Here is a 16767-nt window from a genome sequence, read left to right as displayed (position 1 = left end):
CTACATTTTATCCTTTAAAACTCCTCGATAGAGACAGCCCAGGAATAGACGTTTGTGTATTACGCTCCTTCATGAAGTTCCAATTTAGAGGCACCACGGCTGAAGATGTTGTACCGCAGGCAGATTTTCCCATTTGGTCGTAACCTTAGCGTCCTAATTCACCCGGAGATGAGCTTCTGACCACACATCCGTTCCATCACCAAGACCGCCTACTTCAACCTCCGTAACATCGCCCGTCTCGGCCCCTGCCCCAGCTCATCTGCTGCTGAAACCCTCATCCATGCCTTTGTTACCTTCAGACTTGACTATTCCAATGCTCTCCTGGCCGGCCTCCCATCTTCTACCCCCATACTTGGGCTCATCCAAAACGCGCACCAAGTCCCGTTCACCCATCACCCCCTGACCTATATTGGCTCCCAGACCGGCAACACCTCGATTTTAAAATTCTCATCCTTGTTTTCAAATCCCTCCATGACCTCACCCCTCCCTCCCTATAACCCTCAGAGATCTCTGCACTCCTCCAATTCTGGCCTCTTGCACATCCCCGATTTTAATCGCTCCACCACTGGCGGCCGTGCTTTCAGCTGGCTAGACCCTAAGCTCTGGAATTCCCTCCCTAAACCTCTCTCTCTCCTCCTTTAAGATGCTCCTTAGAACCTACCTCTTGGACCAAGCTTCTGGTTCACTTCTCCTAATATCTCCTTATTTGGCTTGGTGTGAAATTTTGTTTGATAATCACTTCTGTGAAGTGCCTTGAGATGTTTTACTAGATTAAAGGCACTATATAAATGCAAGTTGTTGTGATTCAATTGTGCACAATTTGACAATTCAGTGGACCATCCTCCAAGGAAATGGAGGTAGAATGACTGAATTTTTGAAATAATTGCAAGAACTTTCAAAGATAAACAGCAAGCCTATCAGCATCCAATAAAAGAAGTTAATGTTTCAGGTGGAGAGTCTGACTCGAAACACTGGCCGACCTGTTATACAATTCCAGAATTTTCCATTTTTATTTCAGTTTTTTCATTGTAATTCTGCAATAGGAATGTAAAGAACCTGCATATTACCATAATAACACAAATGATAAAATTTCACAGTCTATCATACTTACAAGCAGAAATCTTCTGCTATCAATCACAGTGTCACAACTTTACTGCACAGTGGGGGAAAATAAATTTAATTTATTAATCTCAACTAAGCAGCACCATAGGCCCAGGATTGTTTTTATTTATAACTCCAAAATTAATTTTTGCTGCAGAATTTTAGGAGCCAAGTAGAGTCTTATTTATTACTCTTACTGCAATTGTACTTGGCTTACAACACATGGGTCATAAATTACTTTCATACATGGTATAATGTAATAGTGAGCGAGCCTTGGAGTGGCATGGGTTGCTCAATCACTATTGCACTCACAATTATCCCATCATTGGGAGTGGCAGAAAAATTGGCGAGGTACTACTGAATCAATGTCTGGTGAGTTTCAGTTATGCTGCCACTACTTTATTAATGAAGATTTGGTGGGGTGAAGTATGTACCTCATGCAGTGCTTAAGCTATGCAGGGAATGTTGCCAATGATAGGAGCGCAGATAGGAGGACCAAATTCTCAAACGTCTTACAATTCAACCTGTGATTTTTTTTTTTCCTCATGGTGGCCTAATCTTCAATAATTATATCCAATCATTGGGAGCGTCCATCTGTTATCACCTCAGTAAGATACACCATCAGACTAGTTTCCCTGCTCCACACAATTTTTTTCCCCTCCTCTCCCAGTGGTGCTGGGTTTTGGTTTCATGGGCTGTAGGTACCCTCCAATACCTCATCCAACTGACTTTTTACCCGACATGCAGCAAAAACTTGGGGGAAATCACAGCCAAACCCGTTTTAACTTGTACCCAATATCCACATGTATGCACTTTTCAACAAGTGGCACTCGGAAGGGATTAGGAATAGAAATCCATGCTGATTTTTTTTTTTGCTTCCTAGCTCAGAGTCTCCGAGGCTGTTGCATCCCCACCAGTGCCCAGCTAAGATTGTCTAACCACAGGTCAGGAATCACACGGTTCAGTGTGCCTTACACCACACTAAGTGGTTCACTTAACCATTGAGCTATCGAAGTAAAGTTTCTTTTTTCTCCCCCCGCCCAGAATGATCAATAAATTAATCAAGATGACACCACAGGACCAAAAAAATAGGCCTGGTTGACTGCGGAACTGAGGAATATACAATTCAAATTTAAATTGAATTTTAATTTAATCACCGTTTTGTAAAGTGATATATCTAATGTTTTAGTTGGTGAGAAAGAGTTATATCCTCCTATCCAAGGCTTAGGAGCCAATTGGACTCACCTGTTAGTTTGTCCCTGTCTGTCACAACAACTCGTGCATTCAGCTCCTGAAGCTCCCAGTGCAGGTGTTCCAATTTGCGATTTGAGTTTTTCAGAATGTTTTCCACGTGTGCCAGATTTTTTTTGTCTGTCGTCACCTTGCGCAAGTTCTCTGTCCCCTCTTTGATTTTCAGCTCCTTTTGTATATCACGCCGAATCTGCTCTTTGACTCCATCAAGTTTTTGCTGCATGTCTGGGTCCAAGAGATCAGCTCCCTCTGCCAGGTCTAGCCGCTGGCTAATCAATAGCTGATAAGTATTGCTCTAAAGATGAAATGAATGGTTATGGATTTTCATTATTACAGCAAATTAAACTGACCCAACTATACTCCCAATAAATTGCTGCAGAACCTGTAACACTATAATAATGAAGGCAGCACTTTTAAGTACACTTTTAGCGTCTGGCTGAACAGGCAGATAGGACCTTGGTTTAATATCTCATCTGATCTGAAAGATGGCATCTCTGAAAATGCAGCTAAATTACTTCAGCACTGCCCCGAGTGCCAGCTAGATTATCCGTTTCCAGCGGTGTGCCACAGGGCTCAGTGTTGGGTCCCTTAGTGTTTGTGGTATATATTAATGATTTGGACTTGAATGTAGGCAGCATGATTGGCAAATTTGCAGACGACACAAAAATTGGCCGTGTAGTTGATAGTGAAGAGGATAGCTGTAGACTCCAAGAAGATACCAATGGGTTGGTGGAGTGGGCGGAAAAGTGGCAAATGGAGTTCAACCCGGAGAAGTATGAGGTAATGCACTTAGGGAAGGCAAACAGTAAAAGGGAATACGCAGTAAACGGGAATATATTGAGAGGGGTAGAGGAAGTGAGAGACCTTGGAGTGCATGTGCACAGGTCCCGGAAGGTGGCAGCACAGGTAGATAAGGTTGTGAAGAAGGCATACGGAATGCTCTCTGTTATTAGCCGAGGTATAGAATACAAAAGCAGGGACGTAATGATGGAACTATATAAAAACGCTGGTAAGGCCACCGCTGGAGTATTATGCACAGTTCTGGTCACCACATTACAGGAAGGACGTAATTGCTCTGGAGAGAGTGCAGAGAAGATTTACGAGAATGTTGCCAAGGCTTGAAAATTGCAGCTACGAGGAGAAATTGGATAGACTGGGGTTGTTTTCCTTGGAGCAGAGGAGGCTGAGGGGTGACTTGATTGAGGTGTACAAAATTATATGGGGCCCAGATAGAGTAGAGGAGAGTTCAAGAAGTAGAGGATATAGATTTAAGCTGATTGGCGGAAGGATTAGAGGGGACATGAGGAAAAACTTTTTTTACCCAGAGGGTGGCGGGTGTATGGAACTTGCTGCCCGAATTGGTGGTAGAGGCAGGGACCCTCAACTCTTTTAAAAAGTACCTGGACCTGCACCTAAAGTGCTGTAAGCTGCAGGGCTACAGACTGGGTGCTGGAAGGTGGGATTAGAATGGGCATCTGGTTGTTCTTCGAGCCAGCGCAGACATTATGGGCCGAATGGCACCCTTCTGTGCTGTATCTTTTCTATGGTTCTATATGATCCGGTCCTGGAGTGGTGCTTGAACTACAACCTTCTGACTCAGAGGCAAGAGTGCTACTAACTGAGCTAAGGTTGACAACATTTAGATCATCAATCTAGTTATTACAGAGTTAATGTCTTAAAAAAAAGTTACCCATCATGTTTGTCTGTTCTGGTATTGAGCACAAACTATCAAAAACTTTTATAAGTTATCTTGGTTGTCCTGTGCTATAATTTGAATAATTGTTACATTATTTACATCAATGTTATGTGCATCAATCTCACAAAAGGTTGTGGATGCTACCACAACTAAGCTTTCAAGACTGAGATAAATAGACTTTTGTTCGGTAAGGGTATCAAAGGATATGGAGCAAAAGCAGGTAAATGGAGTTGAGGTACAGATCAGCCATAATTTAACTGAATGGCCGAGCAGGCTCAGAGGGCTGAATGGCCTATTCCTGTTCCTAATGTTTCTGTGTTTCTAATGTTTATTCCAATTTTAAAAGCCCAACACTCCAATTACTGCTACATCACTTCATTTAGCTACAGTGCATGTTACATATGTTCCCAATGTTCCCACTTTTAAGGCTGTGTTTTCAAGCTGCCTTTTTTTTGGTGAAGCTGGTCAGCTTTTGCTGGCTTACTGGGTTGGCACATTTGATTATTTCAACCAGTTTCCATGCTGAATTGATAATATTTATCAGAGCACCAGACAATAATTAACAGATACTTGAAGTCACTTGCTTATCTGCACATCTGGCCTAGTCACTGGCCCTTACTTACAGTCTGTGAAGCACTTTGGGATGTTTTTCTCAGACCCAATAAGGCACTGTGTAAACAAAGACTTGCACCTTTCACAACCTCAGGATGTCTCAAAATATTTTTACAACCGATTAAACACTTTTTAAAAATTCATTCATGGGATGTGGGCGTCACTGGCAAGACCGGCATTTATTGCCCATCCCTAATTGCCCTTGAGAAGGTGGAAGTGAGCCGCCTTCTTGAACCGCTGCAGTCCGTGTGTTAGTGTAGCCACAGCTGGCAATTTGCAGACAGCAAGGTTCCACAAACAACAATGTGGGAACCACGGAATAATCTATTTTAGTGATGTCGGTTGAGGGATAAGTATCGGCCCCAGGGCAACAGGGAGATCCTCTACTCTTCTTCGAAATAGTGCCCGTGGAATCTTTATCATCCACCCGAGAGGGCAGACAGGGCCTCGGTTTAACGTCTCATCTTGAAGACGGCACCTCCGACAGTGCAGCATTCCCTCAGCACTGCACTGGGAGTGTCAGCCTGGATTATGCGCTCAAGTCTCTGGGACTTGAACCTTCTGACTCAGAGGCGAGAGTGCTACCCACTTAGTCACAGCTTATTCCCAGTCTGTTCAGGCTCAGGATTAAAGATGCCACTCTCCACTATAAACGGATATATGCTCTATGACACCAGGTCCCCGAGGTCTCCCCCTGACTGTCGCCGGCCGATGTCTCCCGGTACAGAAGCCGCTCCAATTTTACACCGAATAACTTTTCCTGACCTGTTGCACGTCCCCCGCCATTTTCCCTCAGGTACTTTTTTCAAACGACGAATTATCGGTTATCCGGCCATTTTCTGACACACTTTTCTATCCCTCAGGCGTTCACTGTTTACACACTAACTGACTTTTATTTTTAAATATTTTTAAACCCAGAACGCGCTAACCGCCCACCGCGCCCTCCCCTGATTTGAACCGAGAGCTGCTCGCCGTGACCGCTCATTGGATAGCCGTGGTCACGTTCTGTTGTCAATCACCTCACGGCCGACCAATGGGATGAGAGAGGCGGGGCGAACCACGTGGATGATGTCATCGAACTAATCAGCGCTGACGTCATTCAAGTGCCTCGCTCAGGTTGATGCACTGACGTCATTGGGGTAGCCTTGGTCCTTTCCTTATGCAGTCAAAAGGAGTCAAAATGCCTTTTCTTAATGAATCCATAAGGGGACACTGAGTTGCCCAGTCGGAGGGCCTCCTCCTGGGTCTGCCCCTGGGCCTGGCCTAGTTGGCCTCCCACAGGTCCAGGTTGGACGTGGCCCCTGGGGGAGACGATCGCTGTGGCTGCCTGCCTCTCTTCCTCAGCCTTGTCCGCACCCGGGTGGCCCTGGAGAAGGAGCGTGCGGTGTCCGCCGCGTATGCTTGAGGCCTTGCGCGACTGGTGGGCACTGCAGGGACTGGAGTGTATAGGGGATAGCAAAAATAATATTATTTAACTTGATAAGTTTCCTTTCTTTGTTATGATTTGGGTGTTTATTGAATGAGCCCCCTCTAAAAATGGGCACTTTGTTAGATTTCTTTTATTTGAGCTGATGACACTGGTTGCCTCAGTGTCATCAAAGAAAAAACCTAACAAAAGTGTCCCCTTTCTAGAGGAGCACAACTAATATAAAACAAAACCGTAAAACAAAGGAAATTTTAAAAATTAAATCATAATATAACAACATCCAGTATGCCCTCCAGTCCCTGTGGTGCCCACCGGTCGCGGAAGGCCTCAAGCATACCAGGGGACTCCACGTGCTCCTTCTCCAGGGCGAGGAGTCAAAATGTATCTGGACCCACGCAACAATTTTAGCACTTGTGCAGCACCTTTAGCAAGTGAAATGCTGCTAGGCGTTTCACAAACTGAGGATTGGTCAAGAGATAGGGGTCCTGCCCAAGGCAGCAGCAAAAGAAGTAGGTTTTAAGGAGGCTTTTCAAGGTGAGGAGAGATGTAGCAAGGTAGAGGGGGTTTGGTAAGAAAGCTCCAGAGTTCGAAGACAAGAGGGCAAGTGGAGTTGGACACTGAGTGAGAGATAGGAGGGAATGTTACAAATAAGATTTAGAAAGAAGAAAACTCACATTTACATAGCACCTTCCACATCCTCAGAATGTCCCAAAGTTCTTCACAACCAATGAATTACGTTTAAAGTGAAGCCACTGTTGTTACGCAAGCAGACACAGCAGCCGATTTGCTCACAGCAAGGTCCCACAAACAGCAATGAGATCAATTACCAGTTAATCTGTTTGGTGGTATTCCAGGACACTTAGGAGAACTCCCCTGCTCTTCTTCATATACTGCCTCAGGATCTTTTACATCCACCTGAACAAGCAGATAGGGCCTTGGTTTAAAACCAGAACTGTGCACTTTTTCTCCCCTAACATCAGTAGTGGGGAAAATGCTAGAGTCTATTATAAAAGATGTGATAACAGAACACTTGGAGGGCATTAACGGGATTGGACAAAGTCAGCATGGGTTTATGAAAAGGAAATCATGCTTAACAAATCTACTGGAGTTTTTTGAGGATGTAACTAGTAGAATAGATAGGGGAGAACCGGTGGATGTGGTGTGTTTGGATTTTCAGAAGGCTTTTGATAAGGTCCCACACAAGAGGTTAGTGTGCAAAATTAAAGCACATGGGATTGGGGGAAAATACTGGCATGGATTGAGAATTGGTTGACAGACAGGAAACAGAGAGTAAGAATAAAAGGGTCTTTTTCCGGGTGGCAGGCAGTGACTAGTGGGGTACTGCAGGGATCAGTGCGTGGGCCCTAGCTATTCACAATATATATCAATGATTTAGATGAGGGAACTAAATGTTACATTTCCAAATTTGCAGATGACACAAAGCCGGGGTGGAATGTGAGTTGTGAGGAGGATGCAAAGAGGCTCCAATGTGATTTAGACAAGTTGGGTGAGTGGGCAAGAACATGGCAAATGCAATATAACGTGGATAAATGTGAGGTCATCCACTTTGGTTGTAAAAACAGAAAGGCAGATTATTATCTGAATGGTGATAGATTGGGAAAAAGAGAGGTGCAACGAGACCTGGGTGTCCTTGTACACCGGTCGCTGAAAGCGAGCATTCAGGTGCAGCAAGCAGTTAGGAAGGCGAATGGTATGTTGGCGTTCATTGCAAGAGGATTTGAGTACAGGAGCAGGGATGTCTTACTGCAGTTATACAGGGCCTTGGTGAGATCACATCTGGAGTATTGTGTGCAGTTTTGGTCTCCTTACCTGAGGAAGGATGTCCTTGCCATGGAGGGAGTGCAACAAAGGTTTACCAGACTGATTCCTGGGATGGCAGGACTAATGTATGAGGAGAGATTGGGTCGACTAGGTCTATATTCTCTCGAGTTTAGAAGAATGAGAGGTGATCTCATCGAAACATATAAAATTCTAACAGGACTAGACACACTAGACGCAGGGAGGATGTTCCCGATGGATGGGAAGTCCAGAACCAGGGGTCACGGTCTCAGGATACGGGGTATGCCATTTAGAACCGAGATGAGGAGAAATTTCTTCACTCAGAGGGCGGTGAACCTGTGGAATTCTCTACCACAGAAGGCAGTGGAGGCCAAGTCATTAGATGTATTCAAGAAGGAGATAGATATATTTCTTAATGCTAAAGGGATCAAGGGATATGGGAAAAAGCAGGAACAGGGTACTGAGTTAGACGATCAGCCATGATCATTTTGAATGGTGGAGCAGGCTCGAAGGGTCGAATGGCTGACTCTTGCTCCTATTTTCTATGTTTCTATGTTTCTCTATGACTTCTCTGCTTTTCAATTCCATCCCTCTAGAAATGAACCCCAGTGCTTGATTTGTCTCTTTTATGGCCTCATTAACCTGCGTCACCACTTTTAGTGATTTATGAATCTGTACCCCTAAATCTCTTTGCTCCTCTATCCCATTCAGACTCTTATTATTTAAGCAGTTTGTGGCCTCATTATTCTTCCCACCAAAATGCACCACCTCACTTATCTATATTTAAATTCATTTGCCAATTACATGCCCAGTCTGCAAGTTTATTAATGTTCTCCCCATGGTGTCCTGGCCAATATTTATCCCTCAGTGAACATCACTAAAACAGATTATGTAGTCATTATCACACTGATGTCTGTGGGACCTTGCTGTGCACAAATTGGCTGCCATCTTTCCTACATTAGAGACTACACTTCAAAAGTGCTTCATTATCTGTAAAGCACTTTGGGACATCCTGAGGTTGTGAAAGGCGCTATATAAATGCAAGTTCTTTTTGTTACTTTCAAAAGAGAACTGGATATATACTTGAAAAGGAAAATAATTGCAGGTCTATGGGGAATGGGGGCTGGGATGGAGTGGGACTAACAAGATAGCTTTTTCAAAGAGCTGTCACAGGCAGGATGGGCCGAGTGGCCTCCTTCTGTGCCGTGTGATTCTATCTCAGCAACATTAAGTAGGAGGGCGGGCAGTTCGGGGGACGTCCTCGTGGGCCTGTCCAAGGTGGCTATCCACAGGTCCAGGTTAGACGCGGCCCGTGGGGGCGGTCGCTCCGACTGTCTGCCTCTCTTCCGCGGCATTCCCCGCGCCCGGGTGGCCCTGGAGAGGGAGCACGCGGTGTCTGCCGGTACGCTTGAGGCTTTCCGCGACCAGGGGCTGGAGTGCATCCTGGATCCACAAAATAAAATTATTATTTGACATTTGTTTTAAATAAAACACACCCTAAACCTCCCCACTTCTTATAAAAAAAAAGGGGGGGGGGGCTATAGACACACAAAAAAGAAAAACATTAAATGAACTGGATTCCTCCGGACAGCAGGGGGAGGCGCGGGGGAAACTAGCTGAGGAACTTGTGAATGAGGCGAGGACCATCTTTCGCTCCCTTGTGCAGGTCATTTAAATATCAGCTGCAAGTTGATACAGTTAATGGGGGGAATTAAAAAAAAGATACATATTTTAAGTAAAACTTTGTGCTATAGCGTGGCCACAGGCAAAGTTCAGATAAAACTTAGTGGCTAAGGTTTTTTGGTCCTTAAATAGTTTGAGGGTTTTTTTTAATATAAATATTTTTTTTAATTTTTAAAGTCAGGTTGAGTTTTTAAAGGGGGAGGGAGAGTGAGAGAAGCGGCCTGGAGGATGTGGCAGGTGTTGGTGCTTCTGGTGTCGGTGTCGGTCTCTGCCGTGAGCGGCTACAACGCCACTCAGCTGGCGGAGGACTCCGGGGACGAGCTCTTGCTCTGCAGGTCATGCGGTTACGAGGTGGCCACCAGCCGGGACCTCAAGTTCGTGGCCAGCGCCCTGGCTTTAGGTCAAAGGAACGACACGGTGATCGGGGAGCGCAGGGTCCCGGTGCAGCTCTTCGAGAATCCCCAGGGGCTCCGCTTCCAGGTGCTGACTTTCAAGAGAGCCGCCGTCCACAAGCACTGGCCGGCGGACGAGCAGTTCTCCTGGTTCCCTGGACACTCGTGGACGGTGGCAACGTGTCCCAGGTGTCACAGCCACTTAGGCAAGGAGCTTTTTTGTTTTGTTTGTGTTACAGTCGTTTCTTTACCAGGATTTACAGCTGCGCAATGTTTATAAAATGTGGCAGTCCATTCAAATTTGAACAGTTGTGAATATCACTTGGATAGAACTTGTGATTTATAAGAGGCATTTATATTCTAGAATGATACAGGAATTGATAGGGTAGAGAGAAACTATTTCCTCTGGTGGGAGAGTCTGGAACAAAGGGGCATAACCTTAAAATCAGAGCTAGGCTATTCAGGGGTGATGTTAGGAAGCACTTCATCACACAAAGGGTAGTGGAAATCTGGAACTCTCTTTCCCCCAAAAAGCTGTTGAGGCTGGGGGTCAATTGAAAATTTAAAAACTGAGATGGATAGATTTTTGTTAGGCAAGGCTTACCAAACCAAGGTGGGTAGATGGAGTTGAGATACTAGATCAGCTATTATCTAATTGAATGGCGGAACAGGCATGAGGGGCTGAATGGCCTCCTTCTGTTCCTATATTAAACATTGGGAAGACCAAAGTCTTTGCCTTCGTCCTCTGCCACAAACTCCATTTCATTAGCTACTGATTTCATCTCCCTCCCCGGCCACTCTCTTGGGCTGAACCAAACTGTTGGTAACCTCGGTGTCCTATTTAACCCGAAACTGAACTTCTGACCCCATATCCTCTCCACCACTAAGACTGCCTACTTCCACCTTCGTAATATTGCCGGTTCCCACCCCAGCCTCAACCCATCTGCTGCTGAGACTCTCGTTTGTGCTTTTGTTACTTCCAGACTCGATGATTGCAATGCTCTCCTCCCGGGCCTCCTATCTTTCACCCTCTGTAAACTTGAGCATATCCAAAACTCTGCTGTCCGTATCCTAACTTGCACCGAGTCCCGTTCACCCATCACCCCTGTGCTCGCTGACTACGTTGGCTCCCAGTCCGCCAAAGCCTTGATTTTAAAATTCTCATTTCCATGTCCAAATCCCTCCATGGTCTCGCTTCTCCCTATCTCTGCAACCTCCTTCAGCCCTACAACCCTCCGAGATCTCTGTGCTCCTCCAATTCTGGCCTCTTGTTCATCCTCGATTTTCATCGCTCCACCAATGGCGGATGTGCCTTCAGCCATTAAGGTCCTAAACTCTGGAATTCACTCCTTAAACCTCTCCGCCTCTCCTCCTTTTAAGGCACTGCTTAAAACCTACCTCTTTGACCAAGGTTTTGGTCGCCCGACCTAATATCTCCTTATGTCAGTTGGTGTCAATTTTTGTCTGATTACGCTCCTGTGAAGTGCCTTGGGACGTTGTACTACATTAAGGGCACTGAATGTAAGTTGTATTATAACATTACCTGTCATGGGTATGTACAGCTGAAGATGTTGCAAGTTTAATTCTGGTGTATCTATATTTTATAAACTTGATGTATTTCTTATCTTTCAACAGGGTGGTCATTTCAGCCTAACGTCTGGCCTCAACGCGTGACAGATAAAGAGTTTGAAGAATCGGAAGAGACATTTGTTGCCCTGATTATAGACAGACTCCTACAGGAGAACTTCGCTGCAACACTTCTCATGGTGCCCAAGTCCTACCGGAGTTGAAATCACAATTTGTTTTACTTATTTTTGTAGTGAAATAAAAATATTCTTTTTAAAAAATAAATAAATAAAAATATTATCAGCCATTATTTTGTATGTTAGGTATGTGACTTACTCAAAACAAAGTAAAATTTATATATTATTGAATATCTTGCATAAGGTGTGCACTGACTGTCCACAAACCTTACTTCCTGTTGTCACAACTTTTGGTTCAACATTTGCCATCAATTTTTCTATGTCAACAGATATGATGTAGTTGCAGACTTTGGCCATGAGGTGGCTCTCTGGAGTGAGTCTCTCTCTCTCCGAACTCCGTCAGCATTTTGTATATAAAAAAGACACTCGTCAATTGACTGTGAGCAAAGCCACAGGCAATTTACTAATTTATTTTAAACAAAGTGTGGTTGTTGTAAGCAACTGAAGTGGAATCTATTTATTACTGTTACTAATTTGTACTTTATTAAGTAAAAATGTACATTACTTACAAGTATTCTTTAATCTTTTGCATAATGTCTTCTCTAAACATACTCAAATAATTATGCTTCTCCTAACTGATCCCATAGAGGAAAGTGAATAATTATTCAGTCCTTTAATTACTGATGTAGATTCATGTAAGGAAAAGCGAGCAGTTATATCCTGGTGCCACTACCACTTGTGGCTAGTTCAAGACTTGACAAACTAAAAAGATGCAGAAGGAAAAACAAATATAAAATGCAGAGTAAGATGGCAAATATATGTGTGAACAATTGTGAAGAATGAGGCCTGTTATTACACAACATATCTTTCTTACCTAATTCAAATCATCATTGGAGAATATACTAAAGTACAGAATTGGTTTATCTCAACACCGCTGGCCAAAGACTTTGGCACCCAGATGGAACACATCCATCCATCACCAAGTCTCCTTTCTTCTAACTCCGCAGTGATGCCCATCTCTGCTTCGCTTCTCTCCCAATGCCGTTGAAACCCTAGTCCGTGCTTTTATCATCTCGGGGCTCAACTTTTCTAATGTTCTCCATGCCTTCAGCCTTCTAAATTACAATGTATTCAAAATGCCACAGCCCATGTTGTAGGAACAAAAGCTTGTTCTCAAGCTGTTTCCACCGTTTAAAAGCCCTTCTATGTTTCCAATTTCCCTTTGTGGCATCCTCGCATGGCAAATAAATGTTCAAAGAGCTTGAGACAACGAGGATAATCCTGTACTCCATGGGCCCAATGGAGAGCCACATTGGAAGGGCAGAGAAATGGGGCTACACTATTGTAGGCTTATCTCTGACTCATCAAGTGCAGCCTCCCTGTTGGGAGAACAGGAGCAAGGAGTTATCCCTAATAAGAAACAAAATTAATGTTTAAATTTTAAAAAGCAGCTACTTATGCTAATGCACAGCATATCAGTCAGCACCTAAAACATAGGTTAACGTTTTGAGAGAAGACCTTCAAATGAAGGGTTCTAGCTGCAATGTTAACCGATTTTTTCAGATGCTGACTGGCTTTGTCCTGCATTTCCAGTATTTTCTGACAAAATTAGTTTGTAGCTATTATCAGCTTCATACTTAACTTTGTTGGAATACTTACTAAAACAATATTCCAATATCTCTTTGCAGAAAGCAGACCTTGCAGATTGAAGATTTCTATTGGGTTGTGTTGGGATGGGGCCATTTTGGAAAGGTATGGGGGATATTTGTGATGAACTGGCAGTTTTGGTCATTTTTCTAATAAAGTCTGTATTTTTCAGTGTCTTGCTATCTCTTTAAACATGAATTACTACTAGCTGCTTCTTCAAGTTGCAGACACAATATGCAAAAAGTCATTCCACCTTTTGTTCATATGTGGATGGGGTTTACTTGCTTGCTGTGTTCTTGGCACCTATAGGTTTCTGCCATGAAAAAAAAGCTGGTTTAATTTGCTGGTAGGAACATAGGAACAGGAATAGGCCTTTCAGCCTCTCGAGCCTGGTCCGTCATTAAAATAGATCATGGCATACCTGTACCTCAACTCCATTTACTCGCCTTGAAGATTTCAATTGCCCCATAGCATCCACAGCCTTTTGGGGGAAGAGAGTTACAGACTTCCACAACCCTTTGTGTGAAAAAGTGTTTCCTGGTCTCACTCCTAAATGGCCTGACTCTAATTTTAAGATTATGCCTTTGGTTCTGGATCCCACCACCAGAGGAAATGGCTTCTCTATCAAATCTCGTCTAGCATTTTAAACACCTCGAATAGATTACTCTTCAACCATCTAAACTCAAGGGAATACACACCAGAGTTTATACAACTTGTACTCATAATTTAACCCTTTAAGTCCTGGTATCATTCTGGTGACTCTGCGCTGTACCCCCTCCAAGGCCAATATATCCTTCCTGATGTTCGGTGCCCAAAACTGAATGCAGTACTCTAGACGGGGTCTGACCAAGGCTCTGTACAACTGAAGCATCAATTCCTCACTTTTGAATTCCATCTCCTTTGATAGAAAGTCTAACATTCTATTAGCCTTCTTGATTACTTTTTGTACTTGTGCAATAGCTTTTAGTGATTTGTGTACATGGACACCTAAATCTCTCTGCTCCTTCACAGCTCTTAAGTCTCTCACCATTCAGAAAATATTCCAGTTTGTATTTCTCAGATCCAAAGTGGTTGACACTTCCCCACATGGAACTCCATCTGCCATAGTTTGCCCACTCACTTAGTCTGTCTATGTCCCTTTGTAATTTTCTGCTCCTATCCATAAAACTTACTGTGCCTCTTAGTGTTATCTGCAAACATATACAACTCTCTATTCCTTCATCCAAGTCATTAAGCTATATGATGAAAAGTTGAGGCCCCAGTACGGATCCCTGGGGAATACCACTTGTCACATCCTGCTCCTTACACACTCACATTCTCTATTCTTCACTAGCATCCTGTTTGCCCATGAACTGACTTCAAGGTCCTCATTCTCGCTTTCATACTTTCCAAGGAAACATTCCACCCAATCTCATCGATTTCCTCCAACCATATGCCCTCAGTTTCACCTTTTGTTCCTCTGACAATGGGTTATTTCTGATTCCCCACATCTTGTCTCTTCCAACATTAGTGGCTGCTCTTTTAGTGAGCCCCACTCTCTGGAACAACCTCTCTAGATTCATCTTAGCTTGGCTCAATTAGTAGTACTCTCAGCTCTGATTTAGAAGGATGTGGGTTCAAGCACCATAACAGACTTGCATAGTTTAGATTACATCTACTGCAGTATTGAAGGACTGCTGCATTGTTGGAGGTCCCATCTCATTGTTAGTTCAGGTAGATGTAAAAAAATCCCATGGCACATTTTGAAGAACAGGGAGTTCTCCTGGTGTCCTGGCCAAAATTTTTTGGTCGAGGGAATAATAATCATTTATTTCATATGCCGTTTGTTGGACCTTGCTGTATGCAAATTGGCTGCCAGTTTTGCTGACAAAACAAGTGATTACATTTCAAAAATAATTAATTGGCTGCGAAGCACTTTGGGATAACCTAGGCACCATACCCCAGGAAGGATGTATTGGTTATGGAGAGGGTGCAGCCCAGATTCACCAGAATGATACCGGGGAAAAATGTACCTTTGGAACGACTGGTTAAGTCCCATGGTGTGGGAAAGCTGATAGAGACTGCTGGGCCTATGACTGTGCAACAAACTGGCATTTACCTAGTGTTTTTCTGATCCCTTGCTAATAATAAGACTTCTTAGAATGCTAACACTGCAGAAACTGTTGTATTAGTATACAGCAACAAGGAAACACATGTTAGTAACTCAACGGGTTTAGAAATCTGAAGACAGATGGATAGAAATCTGATGACCGCAGAAATCCCCTGGGGAACCCATTTGGAAAACAATAAATGAGTCGTCAAAACCCAGAGGTTACAAAACATATGCATTAGGGCAGAAAAGGTATACCCAAAAGTGGGAGAGATCTCTGCTCTGAGGCTGCAGTCCTAAAAATCTAAAGATTACTCAAATGGTGGAAGGTCACCAGTGGCAATTCATGTCATGCAGCCTGTCATTCTAGAATACTGATGGAATTAGCAGTACGTGTATACAAGAAATCTTTTGCTCTATGACAGACATTGGAGAGTAGAGAAATGCTTGTATACATATCCTAGTATCATCAATTACATAATCATCTTCCCTCATCCTGGAACTCAAGGGCTCATTTGAATGTTCAATTGGAAGCAAATCTTTGAAGCTTACCAATGCCACATCTGACAGCAAACTGACTTGCTAGCTGAAAAATTTGGCAATTCTTGAGAAAAAAGTCTGAGTGCTGCCAAAGGGAATTAACACCCTTTGATGATACAGAAGCTCTTGACAAAAGTGAAACATTTTGTAACAGTATATAAGGGGTTAAAAATCTGCTTCACTCACAGATGTGATGGGTATGTGTCATGGGGAGGAGCTGAGGTGTTCCCTACTCCTATAAACCCTGGGGAATCTGGGCCTCCCATTTTGTTGCTGACTGGGAACTGATTGGCTTTTCCTGCTTTGGTCTCCTCTCCAGGTACTGTAAACTTACAGCTCTCTAAACTTGAGCTTTTTCAAAATCTAAAAGTATCTTTTATTATACTTAAAAACACAGGTAAGTGTAGACCACTTAATATGCTGCAGAAACTGGACAGACTCTCAAATTCTAGGAGCCCTGAATACCAGCATAGGAACAGAGTAGGCCATTTAGCACCTCGAGCCTGTTCCACCATTCAATGAGATCATGGCTGATCTATGACCTAACCCCATAAACCCACCTTAACCATGGGTATTAAGGGATATGGGCTAACAAAAATCTATCACTCAGATTTAAAATTAATTGAGTATCAACTGCTGTTTGCAGAAATGTGTTCCAAACTTCTACCACCCTTTGCATGTAGAAATGTTTCCTAACTTAACTTCTGAAAGTCCTGGCTCTAATGTTTAGGCTATGTCCCCTAGTCCTAGACCCCCAACCAGCAGAAATAATTTCTATCCACCCCATCAGTTCCCCTTAATATCTTAAACTTCAATCACTCCTTAAC

At 43.5% G+C, this 16767-nt stretch overlaps 2 protein-coding genes across 2 annotated transcripts in view; one reads left to right on the top strand and one right to left on the bottom strand.

Annotated features, from left to right (window-relative positions):
* The window catches only part of LOC137300699 (serine/threonine-protein kinase N2-like), a 44232-nt gene extending 38700 nt beyond the window's left edge, over positions 1–5532 (bottom strand). The window contains exons 1-2 of the mRNA XM_067969955.1: positions 5426–5532; positions 2347–2647 (exon numbers count right to left, since the gene is read on the bottom strand). Of these exons, the coding sequence (XP_067826056.1) occupies positions 2347–2647; positions 5426–5446 (322 nt within the window). The 5' untranslated portion in view covers positions 5447–5532. The remainder of the gene's footprint in view (positions 1–2346; positions 2648–5425) is intronic.
* A 4007-nt stretch (positions 5533–9539) lies between these two features.
* Positions 9540–11834, top strand: si:ch211-51h9.7 (uncharacterized protein LOC558400 homolog). Its single transcript, XM_067969506.1, has 2 exons — positions 9540–10167; positions 11597–11834. Exons 1-2 carry the CDS (start codon positions 9798–9800, stop codon positions 11749–11751), a joined length of 525 nt encoding a protein of 174 aa, XP_067825607.1. The 5' UTR covers positions 9540–9797; the 3' UTR covers positions 11752–11834.
* The last annotated feature ends 4933 nt before the right edge of the window (positions 11835–16767 follow it).

The sequence above is a fragment of the Heptranchias perlo genome, chromosome 31, assembly GCF_035084215.1.
Source record: "Heptranchias perlo isolate sHepPer1 chromosome 31, sHepPer1.hap1, whole genome shotgun sequence".
NCBI classification, from domain to species: domain Eukaryota; kingdom Metazoa; phylum Chordata; class Chondrichthyes; order Hexanchiformes; family Hexanchidae; genus Heptranchias; species Heptranchias perlo.
Note: the sequence above shows the minus strand (reverse complement) of the source record. Positions and strands in the feature narration are given on the sequence as shown.